At 55.1% G+C, this 24,653-nt stretch overlaps 10 protein-coding genes across 10 annotated transcripts; 5 read left to right on the top strand and 5 right to left on the bottom strand.

Annotated features, from left to right (window-relative positions):
• Nucleotides 1–1,494: 1,494 nt before the first annotated feature.
• Nucleotides 1,495–2,035, bottom strand: L226DRAFT_566517 (mitochondrial 37S ribosomal protein bS21m; the record flags this gene model as incomplete). Its single annotated transcript, XM_067683924.1, has 3 exons — nucleotides 1,495–1,545; nucleotides 1,597–1,772; nucleotides 1,828–2,035. 3 exons carry the CDS (start codon nucleotides 2,033–2,035, stop codon nucleotides 1,495–1,497), a joined length of 435 nt encoding a protein of 144 aa, XP_067540543.1.
• A 193-nt stretch (nucleotides 2,036–2,228) lies between these two features.
• On the top strand, nucleotides 2,229–3,757 carry L226DRAFT_608949 (RWD-domain-containing protein). The gene is made up of 7 exons (XM_067685992.1): nucleotides 2,229–2,307; nucleotides 2,357–2,390; nucleotides 2,445–2,510; nucleotides 2,560–2,690; nucleotides 2,744–2,878; nucleotides 2,936–3,110; nucleotides 3,165–3,757. Exons 1-7 carry the CDS (start codon nucleotides 2,275–2,277, stop codon nucleotides 3,320–3,322), a joined length of 732 nt encoding a protein of 243 aa, XP_067540542.1. The 5' UTR covers nucleotides 2,229–2,274; the 3' UTR covers nucleotides 3,323–3,757.
• On the bottom strand, nucleotides 3,299–5,435 carry L226DRAFT_530171 (AB-hydrolase YheT). The gene is made up of 8 exons (XM_067679779.1): nucleotides 5,035–5,435; nucleotides 4,914–4,982; nucleotides 4,816–4,848; nucleotides 4,666–4,751; nucleotides 4,507–4,608; nucleotides 4,235–4,440; nucleotides 4,125–4,153; nucleotides 3,299–4,039 (listed from the first exon to the last, which is right to left on the bottom strand). The coding sequence occupies exons 1-8, from the start codon at nucleotides 5,226–5,228 to the stop codon at nucleotides 3,403–3,405; spliced, it is 1,356 nt and encodes a 451-aa protein (XP_067540541.1). The 5' UTR covers nucleotides 5,229–5,435; the 3' UTR covers nucleotides 3,299–3,402.
• A 301-nt stretch (nucleotides 5,436–5,736) lies between these two features.
• On the bottom strand, nucleotides 5,737–8,491 carry L226DRAFT_530170 (uncharacterized protein). Its single transcript, XM_067679778.1, has 8 exons — nucleotides 8,230–8,491; nucleotides 8,030–8,173; nucleotides 7,797–7,973; nucleotides 7,535–7,747; nucleotides 6,920–7,483; nucleotides 6,585–6,857; nucleotides 6,193–6,519; nucleotides 5,737–6,123 (listed from the first exon to the last, which is right to left on the bottom strand). The coding sequence occupies exons 1-8, from the start codon at nucleotides 8,366–8,368 to the stop codon at nucleotides 5,750–5,752; spliced, it is 2,211 nt and encodes a 736-aa protein (XP_067540540.1). The 5' UTR covers nucleotides 8,369–8,491; the 3' UTR covers nucleotides 5,737–5,749.
• Nucleotides 8,492–8,624: 133 nt separating this feature from the next.
• On the bottom strand, nucleotides 8,625–10,202 carry L226DRAFT_500220 (rab geranylgeranyltransferase). The gene is made up of 8 exons (XM_067677756.1): nucleotides 10,031–10,202; nucleotides 9,825–9,978; nucleotides 9,649–9,765; nucleotides 9,378–9,593; nucleotides 9,194–9,327; nucleotides 9,040–9,138; nucleotides 8,901–8,976; nucleotides 8,625–8,848 (listed from the first exon to the last, which is right to left on the bottom strand). The coding sequence occupies exons 1-8, from the start codon at nucleotides 10,085–10,087 to the stop codon at nucleotides 8,721–8,723; spliced, it is 981 nt and encodes a 326-aa protein (XP_067540539.1). The 5' UTR covers nucleotides 10,088–10,202; the 3' UTR covers nucleotides 8,625–8,720.
• A 206-nt stretch (nucleotides 10,203–10,408) lies between these two features.
• On the top strand, nucleotides 10,409–12,204 carry L226DRAFT_530168 (ClpP/crotonase). Its single transcript, XM_067679777.1, has 11 exons — nucleotides 10,409–10,503; nucleotides 10,561–10,846; nucleotides 10,900–10,971; nucleotides 11,023–11,044; nucleotides 11,095–11,188; nucleotides 11,244–11,295; nucleotides 11,361–11,372; nucleotides 11,425–11,496; nucleotides 11,557–11,601; nucleotides 11,654–11,735; nucleotides 11,793–12,204. The coding sequence occupies exons 2-11, from the start codon at nucleotides 10,759–10,761 to the stop codon at nucleotides 12,046–12,048; spliced, it is 795 nt and encodes a 264-aa protein (XP_067540538.1). The 5' UTR covers nucleotides 10,409–10,503; nucleotides 10,561–10,758; the 3' UTR covers nucleotides 12,049–12,204.
• A 603-nt stretch (nucleotides 12,205–12,807) lies between these two features.
• L226DRAFT_566511 (dicarbixylic amino acid permease) lies at nucleotides 12,808–15,113 on the top strand (the record flags this gene model as incomplete). Its single annotated transcript, XM_067683923.1, has 10 exons — nucleotides 12,808–12,957; nucleotides 13,038–13,055; nucleotides 13,218–13,453; nucleotides 13,508–13,596; nucleotides 13,647–13,664; nucleotides 13,715–14,136; nucleotides 14,194–14,251; nucleotides 14,308–14,629; nucleotides 14,681–14,805; nucleotides 14,872–15,113. 10 exons carry the CDS (start codon nucleotides 12,808–12,810, stop codon nucleotides 15,111–15,113), a joined length of 1,680 nt encoding a protein of 559 aa, XP_067540537.1.
• Nucleotides 15,114–15,570: 457 nt separating this feature from the next.
• On the top strand, nucleotides 15,571–17,002 carry L226DRAFT_566510 (uncharacterized protein; the record flags this gene model as incomplete). The annotated part of the gene is made up of 10 exons (XM_067683922.1): nucleotides 15,571–15,624; nucleotides 15,687–15,785; nucleotides 15,843–15,898; nucleotides 15,967–16,039; nucleotides 16,099–16,108; nucleotides 16,160–16,286; nucleotides 16,340–16,497; nucleotides 16,561–16,587; nucleotides 16,651–16,784; nucleotides 16,847–17,002. The coding sequence occupies 10 exons, from the start codon at nucleotides 15,571–15,573 to the stop codon at nucleotides 17,000–17,002; spliced, it is 894 nt and encodes a 297-aa protein (XP_067540536.1).
• L226DRAFT_608942 (uncharacterized protein) lies at nucleotides 16,983–18,988 on the bottom strand. Its single transcript, XM_067685991.1, has 6 exons — nucleotides 18,414–18,988; nucleotides 18,217–18,353; nucleotides 17,875–18,166; nucleotides 17,604–17,821; nucleotides 17,475–17,554; nucleotides 16,983–17,420 (listed from the first exon to the last, which is right to left on the bottom strand). Exons 1-6 carry the CDS (start codon nucleotides 18,591–18,593, stop codon nucleotides 17,086–17,088), a joined length of 1,242 nt encoding a protein of 413 aa, XP_067540535.1. The 5' UTR covers nucleotides 18,594–18,988; the 3' UTR covers nucleotides 16,983–17,085.
• L226DRAFT_550172 (uncharacterized protein) lies at nucleotides 18,739–24,628 on the top strand (the record flags this gene model as incomplete). Its single annotated transcript, XM_067682734.1, has 18 exons — nucleotides 18,739–19,074; nucleotides 19,130–19,258; nucleotides 19,310–19,410; nucleotides 19,460–19,898; nucleotides 19,951–20,105; nucleotides 20,622–21,618; nucleotides 21,666–22,210; nucleotides 22,259–22,349; nucleotides 22,408–22,591; nucleotides 22,648–22,971; nucleotides 23,029–23,090; nucleotides 23,144–23,244; nucleotides 23,300–23,388; nucleotides 23,446–23,609; nucleotides 23,660–23,861; nucleotides 23,914–23,974; nucleotides 24,037–24,274; nucleotides 24,302–24,628. Exons 1-18 carry the CDS (start codon nucleotides 18,805–18,807, stop codon nucleotides 24,626–24,628), a joined length of 4,479 nt encoding a protein of 1,492 aa, XP_067540534.1. The 5' UTR covers nucleotides 18,739–18,804.
• Between the last annotated feature and the right edge of the window lie 25 nt (nucleotides 24,629–24,653).

Here is a 24,653-nt window from a genome sequence, read left to right as displayed (position 1 = left end):
GAGCAACCGAGGACCCCGCGACCCCCGCCGCGCATGATGCAGTCTGCGCACAAGCTCTCGCTAATTCTGATGGGGTTGCGCTGCGGCGGCTGCATCATTCTTGCGCAGGAGTTTGACCTACAGCCTGTGCCACGCCCAAGAAATTGCGTCAGTACGCGCTCAACAGTGGCGTGAGGAGACCAAAGAAGCGATTCACAAGCAGGAGGATGGGAAGTGGGGAAGGACGCGTAGGAGGCGCGATGGGAGTGCAAACTCACCGACTGGGTGCGCGTGGTTCCTGCTGAACAGACAGTTCGGTCGCAGGCAGTCTTGTTGACGGGTGGACATCGGGATGAAGTGCTGGCAAAGGAGGTGCAGGCGGCCGTCGATGACCTATGGTGTGCGCCAACCGTTCCCGCCGGCGTGTCAGCGATGCCGTACGGCGTCGACCACTGAGAAAAGTCGACTTACGTTGTGGCACATTGCGACTAGGGAGGTGTGTATAAGTACTGTGTAGAAGTAGAAATAGAAGTAGAAGATGCAGGGGCGACCTGGCGCGGAGAAGTGGGAGCTGCTTGGTGTCGGCACTGGGCCAACCAAGGCGGGGTATAAGTACGGGACGGAATCCCATCACTTGACTGGAAGCGAGGCGTACTGGGGGCCTAATCCGGTTGCATGTTGACCGCGTTCTCGTGCAACCGGCGAACCTGCAAGGTGAGGCTTGGGGCCCCCCGTTCTTGCCATATGCGCATGAGTCTACATACCTGTCGCGGGGCGGCGCCTCACTCGAGTCGATCAAAAAAATGCTGAACAGTGCGAGGCGATCTTGTCGTACGCCGGACGAAGCCGCTTCGACCCGGACGAACGGAAGATGAGATTCCATGAGAAGCCGTTCGAAGTGCTGCTGTCCAAATCAACAGGTCCCTTGAATGTAGCGGCGAAGCCATGCTCGTAAGTCCCCCCAAGCTTTATCTTCACACCGATGCGGTAACGCAACGAGCGGAAAATTTGATAAAATGCGAGTATCTTCATCGTGCTCAACACGAGGCGGCATGCGTGGCCAACACATGTTTGGTGGAGGTTGCGAGATCTGGATTCTGGACCCCGCCACACCAGGCCACGCTCGGGACGATTTAGGTCTGCCCGCCGACACATTAGCCTTTCACATCGGGAGGGGCGCGAAATGAAAATACCTCCGGTTCCCCACACAGAGTACTAGATCCTTCCGGTGGTCCGACAGCGACCTCAAGACTACGCGCAGCTGCGACCAGCAACACCCAGACCGCACTGCGGGGTCATGCATCTGAAACTGACCAGTTAAACAGTCCCCCCTATCTGCGGACTGTTGTCGATCTCGGTCTTGGACCGACACGTTGTATACACTGGCATCAGAGTGGACCAGGGCCAATGACCCGATTATCGTCAAGAGCGACTACATATCATACTACAGGTCGATGGCGTCTGTCGCAAGCCGGGCTGTGAAGACAGGAATGCGAATGGAATAATGGACCCTCGTCATGCACCACGGGCACGAATCTCATTGACGAGCTGCACCTTCTTCCTCACCTGCGAAAGCCGTTAATTTAAGCTTGGCGATGACCTGGTAGCATGACATACCTCATGCGCGAAGCGTCTCCTCCACCTCTGGCTCTTGAGGCGATTCCTTTTCTCGCCCTTCTTCTCATGCCTCTCATCCCGCACATGACTGGGGCGGACCGCGTTGATCGTGAGGATGCCCTTGAGCTTGACGAGGGCAGACTGCACGTCACCCTTCTCCACGTAAACGCTCCGTCCTGTGCAAGGTAGGTGAACAGGTCAATTACACGCATCACAATGTACGGGACTCACCAAAGTAGGGGGTATGCGGCCTGGGAAGATGGGCCACCTGTAACTTCTCCCAGTTCGCCCATATGACCTCTGGTGGCTGTTTGTCCGATTGATACTCTGGTTTGGAATTGTGTGAAGCGATGTTCCACAATTGGTTCCATTGACCGGGGGGACTGTCCGACTTCTGGAGGTTGGTCCAATCTGGACTGGGCGAGGATTCGGTCGACATTGAGCGTAAATGATGAGCGAGAGCTACACTAGCAGAGGTATGTCTAGAGCATTGCCGTAGGACGGTCGCCGTGAACTGGCGGACGGGAAGCATGGTGGACGCGGAGGAAGAAGTGCAGCAGCGCGAAGACGCGCTCACGAAAGAACGTGACTGGTACCCCAGCCACCGCCGCTTCCTGCTTCTGTCCTCCGATACCGCGGTCGCGTCTGGGGCACAAGCATCTCAGCAGCGCTCTCGTCATGTCTTCAGAGGTGCTCACTGAGGAGTTCGAGGTGCGTATATGCATCATCACAACCGATGCTTTCTGATCACGATGCGCAGGTACTCGAATCGATCTACCCCGACGAGCTCACAAGTGCGTCGCATCCGTCCTGCTTCGTCCTCACCGCGAGCTGAGACTCATGCAAAGAATTATCCGAAAGGGAAATACGCATAGACGTGGAGCCTGATGACCCCGTGGATGGCGTTGAAGAGCGTGAGTGTGCCACTGTATCATCACTCCGCACCAGCTCACGACCGCGCAGTCTCGGTAGCCCTCAACGTCGAGTATCCGGACGGATACCCCGATGCCCTGCCAAAATTCTCACTAGAAGTGCAGCGAGGGAATCTAGACGAGGATGAGATTGAACAGCTCCTTGGGGAAATGGAGAAAGTGGTACGTCCGTCGCGTATCCCTCCTCGGCGTTCCTTAACTTCTCGCGAGATTAGGGAGAAGAAAATCTGGGCATGGCCATGACCTTCACACTGATTACATATCTGAGAGAGCGACTGTCTGTCTTCATGCGCGAGAAGGAAGAACGCATACGAAAAGAGGAAATGGAGATGGAACGGCGCACTCTCGAGGTGAGGGGGTTCTCCGTCATTCGGCACCGCGCGCATGTCCGACTGAATTGTTTCTAGGCGGAGGAAGCCAAGACTCGAGGTACACCTGTCACCGTCGAGTCCTTCAAAGCATGGAAGATAAAGTTCGACAAGGAGATGGCCGTGAAACGCATGCGAGAAGAGGAAGAAAGGCTCAAGGGCCTATCTCCAAAGGAAAGGGAAGAGTATAAGAGAATGCACACGCGTCTCTCTGGTGCGTACTTCAATACCCGAAGATGAGCATATAATTCAAGCCCTGCCGCTCCAGGCCGTCAACTGTTCGAGCGCGACCGCAACCTCGGTACATTGGACGAAGGCCTCAACGAGGAAGACGCGGTCTCAGTCGACATTAGTCAGTACGACCGGACCGCGATGGAGGACGAAGACAACGACGAAGATCACGTCACGTTCAGCGATAGCGATTGAAGAACTGTACTCCTACACCACCCGTAGCACCGTACCGAGACCTGTAAGTTGTAGTCTAGACCTCTATGAGTGTACAATATCTATAGCCCGGCAAGAAGTCCGCCTTCGCCTTCCACGCCGACAACATGACCACCCCCCTCGACTTCCTTGCATCCGATGGCATCTCTGTCGATCTCCTTGAGGAAACCGTCCACCTCGTGTAACGGCCGGCCACGTTCCCCCTCCACGACTAAGTCTTCGCCCATGGCCCTTATCCATTCAATAACAGGCTTACGTATCCACCTCTCCAATTGTCCGAAACGCTTCCCTGCCTCGAACCAGCCCAGATGTCCGCCGCCGTTCGTAACAGCGATGATGACCCATCCGTTCTCCGTCTCACCGATGGGGACCGTGCTTGCGATGGGATCATCGGCGGAGCTGACCGCCAGGAACGGCACCCGGATGTCGCCCAGCACATTGTGGCTTGAACCCGCAATATAATAGTCACGGGCCGAGTCGAAGGGGAAGGGAGGGGAGGATCCGCCTGCAACGCGCGTGACGGCATCGTCGAACTCGACCAATGTCATGTTCTTCCTCGGCAGTGACGCTTGCACGCTCTTGTACAGTGCAGAATCCGGGAACTTGGCCAATTCCTCCTTGTGTCGTGCGACAAGGTTTTGGAGATTTTGGGCCATCCCGCGGGAATATATACGCCGGTGCAGGAAACTGCTTTCCATGCTAAACGGCAAACCTTTTAAGTTCCGGCAGGCAACATGACATCCCGCCAGACAACGCGTCAAATTGAATAAGGACAGGGACGCACCGATCACTAGACACCAACAGGTCCCACGGCTAGGTTATCGTGCAAGCCACGCATCAGCACACGAGGCTCAGCGGCGGATGCGTAAGACAGTGCCAGTTCGGCGGACTCACCGAGCCTAGCGCGCAACCTGCGACGAGCCGGCAGGTAAGACCCTCTTGAGCTATGTAGCGGGTCAGTACGTTCGCCCCGAGCGAGAAGCCGACGCCTATGAGCCGAGCCTGGGGATACATCTTCGCAATGAACATGACAGCCACCCGGATGTCATCGGTATGTAGGGCCGAGTAGAGCTGCGGGCTCGTAACAGGCACTCCGGCACCTAGGGACGAGCGAAAGAGGCGCGATTAACAGAAGCATCCAAGGGCAGCGGAGGACGATCACTCACACCCGCGAAAGTTTACGACGATACCGCGGTAGCCCAGACCGCCCTGTTCTACAGGGGTGCACGCTGGTGCTAGGATGGAGCGCACATAGGACTCGTGTGAACCTGCCGACAGACTATGAGCACTCCGACGCACCGTAAGCCGGCTCAGTCAGCCCGTACCACCGGTTAGACCATGTAGGACGACGACGATCGGCGTGTCATCGGGGAGTGTGCGCTCCTGGGCCGGAGGGGTGAAATCCAATCCGCTGGATGCGTATGCCGTTGAGCAACGCACGCTTCCACATAGAGGCTAGCACCACTAGAACTCACATGGTTCCACCGTCCAATGTCCGAATAAGCTTCCTGCGCGGGGTGCATGTAGGGTTCATAATGCGTAATCGGCGGGGTCGGTTGCGGTGCCTGCTTACCTGTCGTATTCGACCCTGTCTATTTTCGAGAAGTCCCCAAGCACGCAGTACGCTGTCTGCAGATGCCCACTGCGCCGTACGCTTCAGGAGATTTACATGCTACGAAGCGTTGGGTCCGCACCTATTCAGCCACCATGCGGGTCGGTACTCCTTGTGCAAGGACGGACACCGGAGTTCCACGAATTCGCGCAGCGAGACCCTGTCTATGGCCTTGGACCCAGCCGAGGTCCTTGCAGCGACAGTTGCGGGAGTGGGACCGTAGAAGAGCTTGGGAATATAGTAAGCCGCTGAGAAGAAGCTGAAGAGGCAACCCATTCTTCGGCACGACAGCTTGCAGGAGGAATGAACGTCGCGAGAGAGTCTAGATCTGCCAGACTTATGCTTGAGTCTTGCACATGCCAGGACCGAATTTTGTGGACGATGGGAGAGAGAGAAGAAAGTCCATACGTAACCGAGGCCACCGTCGCCGGCGTCCGAGACCCACGAAGCGATGGCTGCTGCAGTGCTGCTACTCAGGTTGGATGACGCTCTGCCACACTTTGCCCTCAGAACCGGCTATTAAGTTACCGGCGCCGGGTGCCGGCGAGCGATTGCTGAGGGAGGAAGAGGAGTACCTTGTGTACTGTAACTTACTACTATTAGTACGTTCGATTGGAATCTCACCGAATGTATACTGAAGACTCGAGCAACAGTTGATGAAGATCCCCCATCGTTACAACCAAAACGACATGAAGTACTAGGACAACGATACAAAGTAGTCTACATACATGCAGTCACGACAGCGCTCACAACACTTACAGGTCTTCAAGTAGGGTTGCCGTATCCCCGCACATCACTTATTCCCAAGCCTCCAGAGTACGCTTCGCCGCTACGGCCACCCTAGGATTCCCCTGTTCATCCGATTCCTTCGCGAGCGCCTCAATCAACACTCGAGTGCTCTCCTTCATCCGCTGCAGATCAGTGGCTCTGTCCTCCGCAACAACGCCCTTCCGGCCCAGATGTCCGAGCAGCGCGCACACGTTTGCTCGGACCTCGGGAGGAACGTTCAGTGCGCTGCTGTCGCGCAGCACGCTAATGAGCATATCCAGGGCGCGTCTGGGGCCCACCACTGGCGATCCCTCCGTAGCAGAGACAGCCGAGAGTGGTTGTGACGTTGTCCGTATGGCCTCCGCAGGAAGGGGGTTGAGCAAGGAGTCCAATACCAGCGTGCCTACGAAACACAAAGCGAAATTCGTGCGTTAGCTGCGTAGTGGTATGAAGGGAAGGCGCGTCGGTATACCTCCGTTAGGGTGTGTGCTGATCAACGAGAGCGCCACGACGCCCTCATTGATGAGGGTAGGATACCGCTTGCTGCGTCCGATCAGCCTAGCCAGTGCGGACACGCACGGCTCCGTCGCAACGGCTTTCATCGTAGTCTGCCTCCGCTTGGCGCGCTCCTCGTCCAGGGTCTTAGGATCGGTCGACCACAGCGACTTGACTGCGTTCACGAGCACACGCGTGCCCTCGCTCTTCGTTGCAATGGAGTCCGATCGCAACACGAGATCCAAAATCTGCCTCAGCGGCGAGCCACTCTCGTCCGGGAGGATGAGCGCGAACGTGTTATCGACTAGATAGGACGAAGTCCTAGATCAGCGAACCCTATGGACGCCGAAAAGGCTAAGCCATGCTCACTGTTGCCGTTGCACATGTGTTTCGCAACACCTATGGCTGCCACCTGTACGATCTCCACCATGTCCGCCTTCTCACCCCAGATTTGCGAGGTCCCCAACCGCTGAATGATGCATGCCTCGCCAAGTGCAGCCCTGCAGCCTTGCGTCTGCGCCAGGTGCTTCAGAAGCCCTATGACGCCATGCTTCACCTTAATATCAGCATCGGGCTCCAGCAGGGCAGCAAGATCGGGGGCGAGCGATATAGGCGGCTTGACAATCGCAGTCGAATGAGCGTCTGCCGGCAGAGGGGTCAGAGTTGCATGAATTTCGCGAAGTACTGACACACGCGTGACATACCTCGTCTGCAGATGTTGCCAAGGCTGAGGGTAGCGCAAATTACTAGGTCGTCCCGGTCACTCGCCTTCAGGTTCTTGTGTGTGCGTATCCACTGCACCATGCGGTTCACGAACTCCCCTCCAGGCTTGTCGGCCTCCGAATCATCCCACAGTGTGTCTGTGTTCTTCTCTTCGCCAGCTGTCTCAACTATTGCCTTCACCACAGCACCCTTGCCAAGGTCGAACCCTTTCTCCTTTGATGGGCGTTCTTCCGCAGTCCAATATGGCGGGTAGTCGCCCTTCTCCACAAACGTGAGTAGGTCCGACAGGCATGGCACACCGCCATGCTCGTCTGGGAAGGTGAGACCACGGGCAAGCGAGAGACGGACGTCTTCCACGTCGATGCACAGCGATTCAATGAGCCCGCAGACCTGCTCATATATGTCGAAGTCGGTTTGGACCAAACTTCGACGAGACGCAGCAGTCTCGAAACCTTCCGGCAGCGTAGGGTGAGGTGGAATGAAGGCCTTCAACTGAATCACTAGCAGAGGGAGCGCGTCCTGTCCAAACACTACGCGAGGTGGTTCTAGGAGCATCTTAGCCAGAACAGAGGTAGCCTTGTCAACAAACGACTTACGATGATCGGACTCTTCATCCCCTCGCAGCTCGTCTATAGCCCTCCACGACCAGGCGGCCAACGTGCTACGCAGATTCCAAGCCTCAGCAACTTCTTCAGAATTTGCCTCACTGGGAGGGGCGTGCAACCAAGCGCCGACGGGGTATATTGCGGTAGATAGCCTCAGAATGGTCATAGCAGCCTCAAGAGAGATCAATCGATCCTTCACCGCGTCTGGTACGGTAGGTGAACATGACGTTGAAGCGAACAGCTGGGCACGCACCGTAGCCTACGCTGGCGTTTAGGAGGAAGCCAATCGCAGTTTTGATAATCTTGAGATCGGGTATAGATATGGGGTAGGGTTCACGTTGGGAAGGATTGACAGATTCAGCATAGCTCTCGAGAAGACTGAGCACTGTTTGAGGGAAGCCAGCCTCGAGCAAGAAGCCTCTGTTCTCGTCTGTGGTGCGCACGCGATCAATTCTATTCGCGACTGCGCACAGTTAGTATACGTACCATGGTCCATACACAAGTTGGCGGCCACGCGAAGGAGCTCATTGATAGCAGGCTTAGAGTTCGCAGTGTCGTTGAGCGCACCCTTGAGGAGGGAAGTCAAGGTCTGCGTAAGCAGTGTTTGTCCAAGCGCAGTCTGTTGTTCAACTACAGGGCGCGGGTGGGCATGCAGCACGCAAGAGAGCAAAGAGGAGGCAGCGAACCATCCTTGCTTCGTAGATCGTTGGCCAGGCTCTGTGCAGTGAGCTCGACCTGGGGCCACTGTTGTGGTGGATTGAGGGAAAGCTGGGCAAGCAGATCGCCGAGCTTGGAGGCCGATGCGAGGGCTGTGCTGCCGCTCATTACGGGATCGACTGTTGGCGCGATGGCAGGGTCCCCGACGACAATGGCGAGGGCACGATGGCCGTGGTGGTAGACGAAGAGAAAAGGGTGACAATGGTGGGATTCAGGAAGTCCTAATGCGCGCTCTCCTGAGCGCAAGCTCCCTGCGCGCAGACCGATGGCAGAACGCAATCACGCCCAAATCTCCCCGATGCAGTCCACGTGCACAACAGATAACAACGCGGTCCGCAGTCCGGTCATACGTCCTCCTCCGCTTCATGCGGACGCTGCCGTCCCCGACGAGGATATCCCAGTAACCTTGGTAGCTTCTTAACTTCTCGCTAAAATTACAGCACGATCTAGAGGATACATCTCATACAGAGATCTTACGCGGGAGGGCAGACCATCCCTTGCGCAGGCCCTTCGCCTCAATCAGGCTCGCAGGCATGCAGTAGACGGGGTCGAGATCGTCCAACCCCGGATAACCCAGCAACGACAGGCCTGAGCAGAGTAGTTAGCATAATGTATACGAGAGTATTCCAAAGACACGCACCTGCTACACCGAACAAGGTGTGGAATACGTCAGGTTGATCCCCCGGTCTGTCCGCAATCCCACCGTGATCCGGGTCCTAGGCGAGGGAACATGGGGCATGAGTGCGTCTGTATGGGAATAGCACGAGACAAGTCCGTACCTGAGCGGAGAGGATGAACGCTGTGAGCTTGTCGGCGTTGATCCAGGGAATTTTGTTCAGAATGGACATAGCCGATAGCACCCAGAAGCTGTAACACACCTGTTGGGGAGATGAGGGTCTAGTGACATCAAGCCCAGAACATGATCCAACTCACGTCCTCAAGCTTCTCGGGGCGTCCATTGAGCCCACCACTCGGAAGTTGACGCTCAGAGAGCCACCATGCAAGCGTGTCCTGGTCGACTTCCTCGAGTCTGTCAAGGATAGCAAGGGCCGCGACACAGACAAACACTTCTGGGATGTTAGTTAGTGCAGAGGAGTTTGAGAATCATATTACTCACCTTGAGCAGCGTGACTTTCTGCGCCTTCTCTGTTGCCGAATCCTCCGTCGAAGTTCCTGCACCTGGTGATGTAGCCGACGGTCTTCTCCACATCAAGCTCGTGTAGATGGCCCAGAAGCGAAAGCGCGTTGACAGCGCAGTACAAGAAACGCGTGTCAATTTCGCCCCATTGGTCGCCGGCGAAGACACCTGACTCTTGTTGGAGGGACAGGATGACTAGTGCAAGTAGGTGAGCACACTGGGGCAGATCCTGAATAGCACTGATACGTGCATTTGACTACCCGAGGGATATTCACTCGGTCAAGTGCGTCCTGCATGGTTAAGATTTGAATTGCGCTCAAGGTGGGGAGTAGATGCGGATCGTGGTCTGGATGTGGGGCGAAACCACCTAGTGTGCTCATTGTCAGCATTTCTAGGCACCCAGGGTTCAGTGCGAAAGGATTGGACCTGTCTCTTCGTCGTAGCAACTCATCACGAAGTCGATCATCTCTTCTCTGTCCAGCGCGTCCTTGTTCTTCATAACGCACAGAGCGGTCAGTCCCCAGTAGACCGCATTCATCCTCAGGTGGGCAGTCATATGATAGACTAGATCATCTTTGTTCTGGTGGGGATGAAGTCAGGGTTGTTCAGGGGAGTATGGAGTACGTGCTCACCTCGCCCAAAGACTGGATATACTTCACATGCAACGGAACATCCAGAGGGAATCCCATCTGCCACGATCTGATTTGACAGAGCCAGAACTTTGAGGAAGTTCAAGGATGTCAACAGCTCCCAACGACGGAGTAATCCCTTTGCGCCTCAATGTCGACCTATGGAGCATCTGCTAAGCAGCCAACTAGTCACGCCACGTACGCGCTTGGCATTTACTGGCGGTGGAAGACCGTGGCTGTGCGATCAAATTCCCACGAGGAGGATCTGAGATAAGTCAAAGTACTTACTACCCTGTACTGATCTGGAGAAGCTGCTACAAAGTGAGTTAACCGACATTGCAGTCTCCCGATGACCTAAAACTGTTTCATATCATGCACCAGGCTCAGTTATAGATAATAAGGAACATAGGCCAAGTCGCCAATAGCCTCCTGCTGCGGCTTGTCAATGCCGAACTAAGTGGCATCTCCCGATTCCGGTACGGAGAAACTAGTAACCGGACCGCATATATGTGCTTACCCCGCACTTGCTTCAGGCCTCTTCACAGTAGCGGTGCTGCTTGCATTCAACTTCCTCTCGTGCTGGTAGAGGGCCACGTCTATCATCGCTGAACGAAGATCAGGGAAACACGGAGTCCCACCGTCTTCCTCAGCACGACATCCACATCCACATCCAACTAGCCGAAGCCATCCACCCCGAACCCGGCCCATTTCCATCCCCTGTCATTACCAACATGTCGACCGTGACTCTAAATGTGTCCCAAGGCATCGCAACGATCGCATTCAACAGTCCAGAGAGGCTGAATGCTATTAATAGAGAGGGTGAGTTGGCTATCTTCCTAGCGATACAACGCCTGAATGGCGTGCACTCGTAGACTATGACGCCTTCGCGACCTATCTCCGTGAAGCGGACAAGCGAGATGATGTCCTTGTGACTGTCTGGCAAGGTACGTACTCGTTAACATTCTCTCAGAAGATCGCACTGACTCCTGGCATAGCGAACGGCAAGTGGTTCTCCGCGTACGTATCATCTCTGCCCTCTTTCCGTCAGGTTCTGGACACTTGTACAGGGGAACCAGTGTGAAGAACCGTGTCGAAGCCACAACTCCCCGCGAATTCTTTCTGGCGACGATCGCAGCTGTCAACACCGATGTCAGCAACGCGGTGAGCACCAAAGTCGTGCTACTCCATGCAGAGTCTTTACTCATGGATGCACCAGTTGTACACGCATACGAAGATTCTCGTAGCGGCACTGAACGGCCCTGTCATGGGTACGTCCGCCCTGGAAGATCATCGCAATCAAGAATACTGACATATGAACGGCGATCTTGTACAGGTATCGCTGCAGGTGCTAAGTTTTACGTGTAACAGAACTGCGGACGTACTGAAGAGTCAGTCAGCCTTCCTCGGCCACTTTGACTTCATCTACGCCCTACCTGCTGCATGGATCTCGGTACCATTCACGTTCCTGGGTGGGTACTCAAGTTTCCTTCCATGCGAGCGGCCTCGTCTGACACTTCATTACCGCGCAGGAATTATCGCCGAAGCAGGCTCGAGCGTTACTTTCCGGAACAGAAGTAAGGCCCATGTCTAAGTCGCCGTTATCGTCTCCTCATGGTCGCTGTGCAGTGGGTGCCGCAAAAGCCAATGAAGTGCTCATCTGGGGAAAGAAGAAAGAGGCTCAGGAACTCATGGAATGCGGCTTCATCAAGTAGGTGTCGCCTCATCGTCGTTTTCCCATTGGCAATATTCATGCTGGAGTCTACAGCAAGGTATTCCCGGACCAGTCTGTGCCCTCATTCCATGCAGAAGTACGCAAGCTCATCCTCGCGGAGTTGGACGGCTTGGACCCCACCGCGTTGCTCGGCGTCAAGAGGCTCATCAAGGCCGGCGTAAATGATCAGACTAACCTTGATGCGGTCAATCTACGGGAGAGCTACGCGCAGGCGGAGCGTTTTGCTAGTGGCATCCCCGGTGAACGATTCGGGAAGATCGCGAGGAAGGAGTTGAAGCATAAGCTGTGAGGGTAGCGTCAACGTTCCCCACTGCAGCATATTATTCAAGCAGCCGAACGTCGATTGACGTTGTCGCGGGACGGACTACAAACTACTACAAATATATGGAGGCACTTGTATTTTTGCCGACTTGCTGAGCATTCTCTACAGAAGCATTCCGTCGAGACATGATCGAGTTGCTGTGCGACGTGTGACAATTGTGGCTGGTTGTGGCGGCAGACATTCTCCCGCCTCCTCTGCCACTTCATCGTATACCCGCATGGTGCAGACCTACACTCGAAACAACGAGCGCGAGCATGACCAAGTCGGATTGGACACGGTCGAACAAACGGCCGGAACTTGGTACACTTGCTATTGGCAAGTCCCCCAGGCGCCAGCTGGTACAATGGTCTCTCCGACGAACCCGGATCTGCAAGTCGAGCGTGAGCTCAAGGAGGCACGCGAGGAGCCCGCATCGTTGGCTACTTATCGTGAGCGAGCCTGGATGCGAGCTATCGGGAGCTTGGCAGGTCCGCGGGTGCAGGGTCCAAGGGACGCATCCTGACGCTGCACGCGACACCGGACGCAGAGGCGGCAGATGTGGGGAGCGAAAGGCTTGGCGCTCTTTTGATGATGGATGTCCTCACTTATCAACCTCCTGCGCTCGTATATAAGATTCTGTCATGCTCGCCCACATGAGCCCCGTCTCTTGGCCTCGCACTCCCGTCTTCACCGAGCTCTTAACTCGCAGCCAGTACCGAACGCTTGACGCCTACTGGTCACTGCACGATGTCCGCCGACATGGAGAAGAGCGGCAGTGCCGGATCCTCTAGCCTGGAGAAGGATCCGTACTTCACCAACGAGGCGGCTCTTGTTGACCCGGAGGAGAAGAAGTCTTTGCATAGGGACTTGTCCGCACGCCAGATTTCCATGATCGCGGTGAGTACTACTCTGCATACTGTCGCCGTGGGCACTCGTCTGTGTCTGAAGTCGTTGCACACTCAACATATGGTGATCAGAAGTCGCCTATGACCAACGTATGTATGCTGGGCTCGTTATACGGCGAACACATTTTGGAGACGCCATACGAGTTACATGCGATTGGTGGTCACCATATGATCAGTGTGTAGCCTGCGATTACATGGCCCGTGCCCTCGGGGTGTGTGTTATTATGTGCAATACCAACGAGAGGAAATTAGCTCGGAGGTGCGATCGGAACGGGTCTCATTATTGGCTCCGGTACTGCTCTCGTTCGCGGTGGTCCTCTTGGTATCTTCCTGGGCTACAGCTTTGTCGGAGTTGTCTGCTACTTGGTCATGGTTGCGCTCGGTGAAATGAGCGCATACCTCCCTCACAAGAAGGGTTTCCCTGGATATGCGACTCGCTTCGTGGACCCTGCGTTCGGTTTCGCACTCGGTTGGAACTATGTCCTCAAGTTCGTGTCACCTTATCCGCGTGTAGTCAATTGTGCTAAACTGGCGCGCTACAGGTACCTGATCGTTACGCCGAACAACATCAATGCTGCCGGCGTTGTCATTCAGTACTGGACACAGAAGGTGCACATCGCAGTCTGGATGGGTACGTCATATGGCCTTATTCTGAGAAACGAGATGCTGATGATTCGTCAGTTATCTTCATTGTGTTCAGTGAGTTGAACTCAACAAGACTGTCGGAGTGCTGCTGACAAGGGTATCAGTTTTCTGCATCAACTTGCTCGGTGTCCGCGTCTTCGGTGAATTGGAGTTCTGGTTCAGCAGTATCAAGGTCGTCACCCTCATCGGCCTGCTGCTCATGGGCATCATCATCGACCTCGGTGGAAACCCCAGGCACGATCGTCTTGGCTTCCGCTATTGGGACCACCCTTATGGCCCTATGGGCACGTACCTCAACTCCCAGGTTCACAATTACCACCTCTCCATCTTCCTCGGCTTCTGGAGCACACTGACGAACGCATTGTTCGCGTACATCGGCACGGAGCTCATCGGTGTGACGGTCGGTGAGGCGCAGGCCCCGAGGAAGAACATCCCGATTGCAATCCGCCGGACGTTCGTCCGTATCTTGGTCTTCTACGTAGGCGGAGTATTCGTCATCAGTCTGATCGTACCCAGTACGGATAACGTGAGTTCACGCCATGATGACGATGTCGAACGATAGCTGACCTGTCTTCGCCGTAAGACCCTATTCGTTGCAAATAAAAGCAAGGCCGGTGCAGCGGCCTCGCCCTTTGTCGTTGGTACGTTCAGTGCTTCTGCCATATACAAGAGCCTTCCTGACCCGCCCCGCACGTAGCCACAACGCTCGCTGGTATTAAGGTCCTGAACCACATCATAAACGCTTGTATCCTGATCTTCGTCCTCTCCGCGGCCAACTCCGACTTGTACATCGGTACACGTACCCTCTATGGTCTCGCTGTCCAGGGTCAGGCCCCGAAGATCTTTGCACGGGTGAATCGCATGGGTGTGCCATACCCCGCGCTATTCCTGTGTACAGCCTTCTGTGGCCTCGTATTTCTCAACGTCTCGTCCAGCAGTTCCAAGGTGTTCGGCTGGTTCGTGAACTTGGTATCTACATTCGGTGCAATTACCTGGATGTGCATCTGCTACACGCACATGTGAGTAGCTCTGCGTATACTCAAAGCAAAGGAGACTAACGGGAAGGATAGTCGTTTCATGAAAGCATTGAAGGCACAAGGCATGTCTCGAGATGACCTTCCGTACAAGGCGCCCTTCCAGCCTTGGGGCTCGTGGTTCGCCTTAGTGGCCACAGCTATCATCACGATATTCAAAGGTGTGTGTGCAATGAATGGCATGATAGTATGCTTAGATGTCTCATCTCACTTGCCGCGCGGCACAGGTTTTGACACCTTTATCCCGTTCACGAAGGACACCTTCGTAACGGCATACATTGCACTGCCGACATTTGTGTTGTTCTACGTCGGCTACAAAGTGTACTACCGCACGTCTCTCATCCCATCCGACAGGGTTGATTTGATTACGGGTAAGAGGGAGATCGATGAGGAGGAGGAGCGCTTCAACAAGGAGCAGGAGTTGCTCGGTCCGCGGACGAGGTGGCAGAGGATCTGGGACTCGCTGTAATGTTTTTTAATGGTGCTTTATAACGACCGTGGATGTACGATGTACGCTTATGTTTATACCTAGCCCTGTCATGGACCCATTGACTCACGAGCTCCGCGGTGGATAATTGTTAAAGTATGAGGAAGACCACGATCGCGCTTGTCAGACGGATTACGGAAAGACGCGTGAGGTCACGGTCACGGTCGCGCATGTGGCAACTCGGGCACCGCGGCGTGCGCCGTTCTGCCCGAATTTGGCAAGGAGATTACAGATCGCAGGTGATTTCAGCGCCCCCTGGCATGTAACGTTGAGTATAACTAAGAGTCCGAAAAGCTGACATGGTATAAATTCAAGCATGTTCCGAGCCTGTGCTATAAAAGCCACTAAGACGACGCCTTTCTCTCCATCATCATTGCGTCGAATCCTTGTGTTCTCTCTACTTGGTGCTTCCCTATCCCAGTTTTCACACAGAGCAGCAATGTCGACATCGAGGTCTGTGATCAAGAAGGTTCTATCTGTTGAAACCGAGGAGGTGAGCACGTTGTCCGTGCGGTGGGGTACTTCAAGTTGGACTGACCCCGAGGTGACTTTCAGGGCGCAGGTGCCGTCGTACGCCGGTCCATCGGCTCCCCACAGCTGAGGAACATAACACCATTCCTCATGCTCGACCACTTCCACATCTCCAAAGGAGCTGTGAGTGACGAGTTGGAAGTTGCCCCAAAATGCGACTGACCTTGTCACTATGTGTAGGGTTTCCCTGATCATCCCCATCGTGGTCAAGCTACCGTTACCTATATGCTTCAGGGGTAGGTTAATAGTTCAGCCGTGGAGCGACGTCCTTTGACCGATGATACTGAAGTGTCTGAATGAACAGATCCAGCCTTCACGAAGACTCCGCGGGTCACAAGGGCGAAATCAAAACCGGCGGTGTCCAGTGGATGTGCGCAGTAAGTGGCAGTTGGCACTCTACTGTATTCCCGAGACTCTCATACCCTCCTGTGTACAGGGCAAAGGAAGTGAGTGAATGAGACGTCGCGTTCTCTGACATGAGCTCATGCATTACACAGTCATCCATGCTGAGATGCCGGTGTCGGGTGACAACATTCCGGACCCGCGCGGTCTGCAACTTTGGATCGACCTTCCGAAACAGTACAAGATGGTAGACCCCTCGTATCAGGAGCTCGATCCAGAGAAGTACGCCACATTCTATATGATTTGCGGGATGATTCAACTAAGCGTCAATCTAGGATCCCGGAGGCGTACCCTCAAGGCGAGGATGGACCAGTCAAGATTCGGGTCATCAGTGGCAAGAGCCACGGCGTGGAGTCACCAGTGCGACCACTCGGGGGATGCTGGTACTTCCACGTTATCTTCAAAAAGCCCGGTACCATCTTCCAGGAGCTCCGTGAGTTCCCCACTCTTCTCGGGCATACGGGAGGCATTCGGACTGACAGACGATCCACAATAGCTGCTGGTTGGACGACTTTCATCTATCGTGAGTTACAAGTCTCCGGTCGCTCATAATGTTGAGACGTTGACTGACGGGAGGTGGTTGCAGTATGGAGTGGTGCTCTCCAGGTGGGGTCTGAGTCCAAGCCGCACGAGCCCTTCCACACTCTCGTGCTTTCTGCAGCACCGGGTGAGAACGGTGTCCAGCTCACGGCTACCGAGGAGAACACCGAGTTCGTCCTGGTAAGTGTGACCATGTCAACACAGCATGAATGCATAAGGGCCCTACTGATGTCGGCATGTAGGCCTCTGCTGAGCCTCTGGACCAACCCGTGGTTCAGTACGGACCGTTCGTCATGACGTCACGCGAGGAGATCCAGAAGACGTTCATCGACTACCAGCTTGGGCAGAATGGCTTCGAGAAGGCACACGTCTGGAAGAGCGAGATCGGTGGCCGGTGAAGTAACATATAGTGTGCACACCCGATGAACGATAATGACTAGTGTATAGTGTACAGTACTTTTCTCGGATATCCAATGGCACCCTAGGTGGCTCGTATTTTCTTCTCTTTCCTTCGGCCAGACTTGCCCTCACCCTCGGACTCGCTCTGTACTGCCTCCATGGCGTCCCAGACCTCATCAACGCCCTCCTCTTCCTCGTCGGGGATGAAACCGCTGGCATCTGTACTGGCATCCCACACTACAACTGTGGGGATCACCTTCATGTACAGCTTATCGAGCACCTCTCCTTTACGGTCCAGATTCTTCCCCGCCTCAGCAGGCGGACCAAATGTTGAGTGTAGTCGAATGAACCGGTCTTCAGCAGCTGAAGCCATAAACGACTGGGCGGGTGCAACCGAGGTCACAGCTCCAGATATACCTGTGTATGCGTCGAATCGGCGTCAAGCCTGCGCGCACCAAGCTGATAACTCACCCTTGTAGGTACATATCGTCTTTCCGTTGCGCAGATCCAATGCACCCAATGTGGAACAACGATCTGCAAAGAAGACCTCGCTATAGTACGTGTCAGTAAACATCCAGGAGGAAAGGTATGGACACTGACTTATCATGGGACCCCTTCTCAACCGTATTTATGCCGGACGTGGCTACGTTCTTCCATGCAGCAACAGGCCTTCGACCTGCACGAGTGTCGTATCGGCGCAGAGCACCTTGAGCTGTACCAGCGAGGATGTGCTGGTGAACTGGAGACGGTGACGGTTGTAAAAAGGTGAGTGCGGTATTGTGGACAGGCTGGCGGAGGTCTAGGTGGTCGTTTGGAAGCTGAAGGATCATGAGCGGTGCTTGAGACAACGAAGGAAAAGAAGCGGACTGACGTTTTTGGCTCGCCATAGCTCTCCGTGTAGCAGCTCTTGTGCTCGCTTCCGTTTCTTCGACTGAGTAGTTGCGGATGTCGGAGCGGCACCCTCCTGAGAGAACGCTCTCTCGGTGTCCCACACTGAGAGCTCTACCTCGTCCCCGCCGTATGCAAAAGCACGTTCGTCCTCGGAGAGACGCCATTCGCAGAGTCGCATGGGAAGGGTAGCAAGCGAGGATGAAGGTTCCGGACTATCCTGCGCGAACTTGATGAGGCGTAGAGCACCGTTGGACGTGCAGGTGTACGCGCCGCTGTCCGACAACTCAGGAGCGACCTCAAACAGTCCAGATGAGATGCGTACCTCTCTTTCAAGTCTAAACCAACGAACCGTTGTTTCTCCTTCAGCCGAATTTCCGACCATTCATACACCACTGCGGGCACAGAGTCCCCTTGTAGCTTGCGCACGGCCGCAGACCCGTCTGCATGTACTGCAGCCAGCTATCCTTGAACGGATGGAGATGAGAAGGAGTGCGTTGCTAGTACAAGAAGGGTCGGTACCAAAGTATCTGAGCCGGCGCGGTGGAGAGCAAGCTTTTGTACAGTTTTGCTTCGGCCGGAGGAGCTGCCAGAGACAAGCACAGATGTTGAAGCTTTCCACTCTTTTCCATCGTCCCCACCAGTAGCATACGCTACAGACTTGATCGCCCCGAGCTCGTCCCCAGTAAAGAAGCGCGGCATGGTGTAAGGTAGGAATAAGGTCGAACGGTGAACAAGAGGAAACTGAAATTGAAGCCAGCCGACACGGGAAATCTGTAGCGCTCATAGGCGGGCGCAATGGCTGAGATGCTCCGGGCTTCCCCTCTTCGGAGTTTACATACCTCTCTCACCAGCTATCTGCCACTGGCGCCAGCTATTAACCCCCCACGACCAGGCTATACGGCTTCAATCCATGGACGGTCCTCTGAAGGAGCTTGACAAGCTGGAGAGGCTCGCTGCTGGTGCTTCTGTAGGCAAAGGAAAGGCTCCCTCGGTTAATCAGTCCCTCGATGTCCTCCTAGAGGCTCTCCGTAACGCGAGGGAGCAGTTTATCGCTGGAACAGGTTCACATGCGAACCTTGTGGCCCTCGCGAAGCTGGTTGAGGATAAGAAGAAGGAGATAGATGACCGGCAGAAGGAAGTGTACAATGCTACGGCCAAACTCGGGAAGGCGTTGGACAAGGTGTGTTCTGGTCGTTGCTGTCTCGTGCGCCATCATACCCAACTTATTCCAGAAGTTCACGAATCCCCTGCCATCGTACGAGCCCCTATTTCAATCTCCAGAAGCAAAGGCAGCTCTAGAGCGTACTATTGCTATACATTTTCTGAGGACGGGTCAATTCGACACGGCCGAAGCGTTCATCAATGTGAGCAGAAACATCTTTGTAGGATCTAGGTTGCTTACAGCCTGCGTGTAGGAATCTGACATCACCATACCGCCGGAGATGCGAGAACAATTCTTGGGCTTGCATCACATCATGATGACGCTCAAGAACGGGAATATATCCCTCGCACTAGAGTATGCACCTCGCAATGCACCTTGCCCCGTGACTGACCTTCATGAGTAGGTGGGCACATGCACATCGCGAGTTCCTACACAAGCGCTCTTCAACGCTAGAGTTCCACCTGCATCGTTCTCAATATCTGAGGCTCATCTTGTCGGAGCCACCGAACGTGCCGGAGGCCTTGGCATATGCAAAGACACATCTGTCACCCTTCTTCGAACACCACGAACCGGAGCTACGTCGACTGATGGCCTGTCTGGTATGGCTGCCCGCCAGTCGTTTAGCGAAGTCGCCATACCCGGATCTCGCCAACCCTTGCATACACAACGACCTCCAGGGCATGTTCGCCACAGAGTACTGCGCTAGTCTGGGCATGAGTCGACAGGCGCCGCTCAGAGTCATCGGCGACATTGGCGGCGGAGGAGCGTTGGCACGTATAGAGAAAAGCCGCAAAGTTATGCGGGAGCGGAAGAGCGAGTGGAGTCAAGCAAATGAGCTGCCAGTGCGTTCCTCCGTCTCGAAACTCGGGTCACCGCTGATATATCGTCTTTAAGATTGAGATACCCTTGCCGCCAGAGAACAGATACCATTCTATCTTTGCTTGTCCAGTTTCAAAGGAGCAGAGTACAGAATCAAACCCTCCGATGATGATGGCTTGCGGGCACGTCATCACGAAGGATAGTTTAGCGAAGCTCAGCAAGCCTGGAGGGTAAGTACTCATGCCCAATCACCACGTAATCTCCATCTAATTTGCATGCAGTCGAGTCAAGTGCCCTTATTGCCCTGTGGAATCAACCATCCAATCCGCGCTACGTGTATACTTCTGAAGCCCACGGACAACGTCATCATTCACATTGTAACGTTACCCTGTATGAATATCTGTATCACCATCTGTACTTTATCATATTATTCGGGAGCACAATCTTTCATCGCGGTTGGTCACGCCCTCGTAGCTCCAATTGAGGTATTGGTGCCACACTGAACTGGAAGCCAGCAGGTTTGTGGCGGAAGAGACGGGGTCACGTGTTCGACGCGCTTGACGCGACGATGTTGTATCATTATGCCTCGCGTCCAACTCGTCCTTAAACGTCCTACCATCATGTCCCACGCCCACTCCTGAACTGCCCATGTCTCATTTTCGTCCCATACGCGCCTCTCCTCCGCCAAGATCAACCGCTGGGCCATCTAGTCGCGTCTCTGATTTCTACGATGAATCCTCTCCTAGTATCGCGCCTGAACTCATAGCTCTGTCCGCCGAGGAGATCGACTTCATAGACGAGGTCATCAGCCGTGCACCTGCAACTGCGTCGACCTTCTTGACCGTCTTCAAATCATATAACGATGTGCTACAGGAGCGTGGGCTCGATCCTCAGAATGAGGTGGTTTACTATGGAAAACTCCTCAAGATCGGGACGTTGAAAGGGAAAAATTGGGTGGATAAATGGTGCATGGTGAAGGAGCAGCAAGGGTACGTTCCCAAAGCTAGTACCAGTACGCGAGGAGGAAGGACGACCCGCGTGACGCGGACGACACCCACGCCAGCACGACCCGCCACGAAACCCGTGGCGCAAGCACCGTATACCTCGCGTGAACCGGACACCTTCACACTTCATTCTCACCAAGACGATACGGCCTATGAACCCGTACCAAGGCCTGCGATTCGTGGACGCACTCCCGATACCATTGTTCACGAAGATACCCCGGGACCTGCTCGGAGGTTTCACTCTCCCACTACGGTCGCGTTCACGAATTCCCTGGGCCTTGACACTGGTCCTCCATCAAGCATTTCTCGTGCAGGAGACGCGCTACATCGACTTGCTTCACGAGCACGGAACGCTGCGGTACCTCGTTGGGATGTTGAAACCGCCGCCGAGACGTCCACTCAGGCGTCCAGCATCCTCCCTTCATATGGTGCCGCCGTTCGCAATGAACCTCTCACGTCCAAGGAGAAGGGAAAGGAGAGAGCATCCGATGCACTGTCTGCTGTCAGGCGGTTGACAACATATCAGATGTCGTCGCCTCCCGTGGCCCCCTCCCTCCCTCCTCCCAAACGGCCGCCTCTTCCACAACAGAGAGTCCGCAGCGATAGTGCAGCAGACACGGAGGATCCCTTTGAGAAGATCAGGAGAGAGCGCGACGAGGAATTCGCAGACCGTTTTCGCAACGATCGCTTAGTCGAGAGATGTTACGACGTTTGGAAACAAGGTTATGAGTGGATCATCGTGCGTATATCCCGCGAATCCAAGCGCACGCACTGATTCCCTCTCAGACTACCGGCGACCAGATTGCTGCAGCCCGAGACTCGCTCATCCTTCGCCGTGCATTCCAGCGATGGCGACAGCGTACCGCAGCCAGACGCGAACTGTTTCTGCGTGTGGCCACCTTATGCAATCGACGCTTCCTGAAGCGATTCTTCCAAGTATGGAAAACGAAGTACAAGGAGAAGAAACAGGTGCAATGGCGGGAGGATATGCGGGCTCGCATGAAGGCGGTGCGCGAACGCGACGAGCTTCGGCTCAAGAGGGAGCTGTGGGCAAGGTGGCGACAAGTCTACCTCTCACATGTCTCCGAGCAGCAGTTCTCCCGAAAGATCACTGCCAGATTCCTCAACCGCTGGAAGGACAAGTTGCGACAACTGGACGAACTGGACGCTGCGGCGGAGCACTTCGTGTACGTTCGTGAGGAGAAGGTAGTAGATCGCTACTGGGAGTCTTGGCGTCGGGCTCTTGATCTTCGACGAGCGGAGAAAATCATGAAGGAGCGTGTTGGGCTCCGTCTCATGTCGAATGGGATGGACACTTGGAGGCGACAACTGTAAGTTTGCCCACAATCTCTTGATGTGCCCCGCTGAGTCCCTCGTAGCCACCAATATCGAGTTGCAGAAGGGTTCCATGACGCATTGGTGGTGAAGCATGCTTTCGGTCGATGGAAGGGTGCTAAAGCTCGCATACGTGTACGTGTCCCTGCACCATGAGATGCGCCGTTCGGAGCTAGAGCTAATGCCATTTTAGGTCATGGAGGATCGCGCTGTGAAGCATGCAGCACGTCGCGAAGACGTGGTGGTGCGAGCTATCATGCGTATATGGAAAGCCCATGAGCGAGGCAAACTATTGACGCGCGTGCGATCCTTGCGCCTTCTGAAGCAGGCCTGGTCTGTTTGGAAGCGACGTATGGAGGAATACAAGGAACGAGAGGGTGAGTCGTTGACATGACATTATATACAACCTTGACTGACCTGAGGTAATCCGCAGAAATGGCCCAGCTATTCCGGATGCAGTCTTCATCGGTCCTCGCTTCTTCTGCTCTCAAGAAATGGCGGGCGGTTCTTCAGTCTCACCAGAACGCACAATCCTTTGCTGTCCATTACCACCGAGCTCATTTACAGTACAAGATGCTTCTTACCTGGCGTTTGCAGCTCCGTGCCAAGTTGCGCATGGTCAAGCAGGCCAAAGCCGCCCGGAAGCACCTGCTTATGCGGCGTTGCGTACGCATCTGGGCAGCCAAGCTGGAGGAAAAGCGGCGACTCCAGAAGCTTAAGCAATTTGAACTAAAAGCGATTCAGAGGCACTTCGCAGGCAAGTGCCGTTTCTCTCCCCTCGTGCACCCAGCGTGCTCATCATGATGGATCACAGAGTGGAGGCAGCGGACGAGTGAACAACGAGCCGTCAAGATAATCCGCCAAGGAGTCAACACGGTGAGTATAGTCAGCCCCATATTTACTGCTCCGGCTTCTGACAATCGTCATAGCGGATCATGACCAGCACGCTGCGACACTGGACTACCCGCGTCGCCGATCTCAAATTCCGGGAACTTGAGACAACACATAACTACCAGAAGAAGCTCGTACTGTGTGTAGTGACTCATTTGCATCGTGGATCAGATCAGCTCACCATGCCCATGCAGGAACGCGTTTAAGAAGTGGAAAGCTGCATGCAAGCGGCACGTGGACGAGCTTAGTTTGATGGAGAGCTATCAGGACATCAAGCGCGAAGGTAAAGTCCTGACAATACTGAACCACTGTACCATGCTGACATTCGATTGCCTAACAGAGAACATGCGTAAGATGTTTTATCGTTGGCTCGCTGCTGCAAAGAAAGCCCGCCACAAACGGCTGCAGCTTCAGGCGAGAGAAGAGGAGTTCAAGCTCACTGTGGTGGCTGGTGCATGGGACAAGTGGCGAGAACGCTTCCTGGATATCCGTCTGCAGCCTCTGGTATGTCCCAGCCGCCAGAGCGCGTTCCTGATTCTGACCCTCTTTACTAGGCCGATGCGTTCATCAAGCAGCACCACAGCGACCTTCTATTCCGGTCATTTGCGATCTGGCATTCAAAGTCTCTGTCCCTTCCGGCCGTCCGGTTCCACGCATCTCACGTCAAGGCGAAGTACTGGCATAAATGGAGAGACCTCATGCCGCAAGCTTTGCAAGCCAAAGCTGCACGGGAGATGGACCGCCGCAATACGCTCAGTACGTTGGACCTGCTCTATGTATGCGCATGGTTATCTAACACCTTCGACAGAGAAAGCATTCGCACGATGGCGAAAGGTCCAGCAGACGAAACTCAACAACAAGGCGATCAAGTGCGTTGACCATCTCAGAGACCGCATGCTTCAACGATGACGATTGCTGATCCACTTTGCAGCTATGCTCGGTATCTGGAGTTACTCTCCTCTGCTCCCAGGCAGCCGCCACAGCCCTCCCGGGGCTCGGCCCTCGGACCTCGCACGCGAACCGCCTACCCACCCAGACGCACCCGACCAGCAACCCCGTCCGAAAATGAAGACGAAGCGGAACCGGCACCGGCTCGCGGCCCACCCTCCAGCGCGTCTCGCCCACCTTTCCCTCGTCCCTCTTCGACCAACCCCACCCGACTCGGGATCGTGAGCCTGCTCACCACCACGGTGAAGGCCCGCTCCAGCTCCCCAGATCGCAAGCCGCGCTCCCCAGAGCGCCCCAAGTTCAGCTCTCGGCGGACGGCACCGCGAGATTCCAGCCCATCCGAGACCGAACCCGAGCCCGCGCCCGCGCCGTCCTCGTATGGGGGCGGGATCGCGGCGTGGCGCAAGGACGTGCGGCCGCTCCCGCCGAAGAGCGCGCCGCCAAGCGTAGCAGGCGACGTGCCTGGGGCCGCGTCGACGACCGCTGGGCGGAGCAGCTTGTGGCAGGAGCTGAAGGAGGTGCGGCGCCGGTCGCATGCGCCGACCGAGCGGACGTACTCGCCCGACCAGCTGTGATCTCCATATTTCCCTGTTCTGAACC

This window comes from Lentinus tigrinus (genome assembly GCF_003813185.1).
Source record: "Lentinus tigrinus ALCF2SS1-7 unplaced genomic scaffold L226scaffold_3, whole genome shotgun sequence".
Classification (NCBI taxonomy): domain Eukaryota; kingdom Fungi; phylum Basidiomycota; class Agaricomycetes; order Polyporales; family Polyporaceae; genus Lentinus; species Lentinus tigrinus.
Note: the sequence above shows the minus strand (reverse complement) of the source record. Positions and strands in the feature narration are given on the sequence as shown.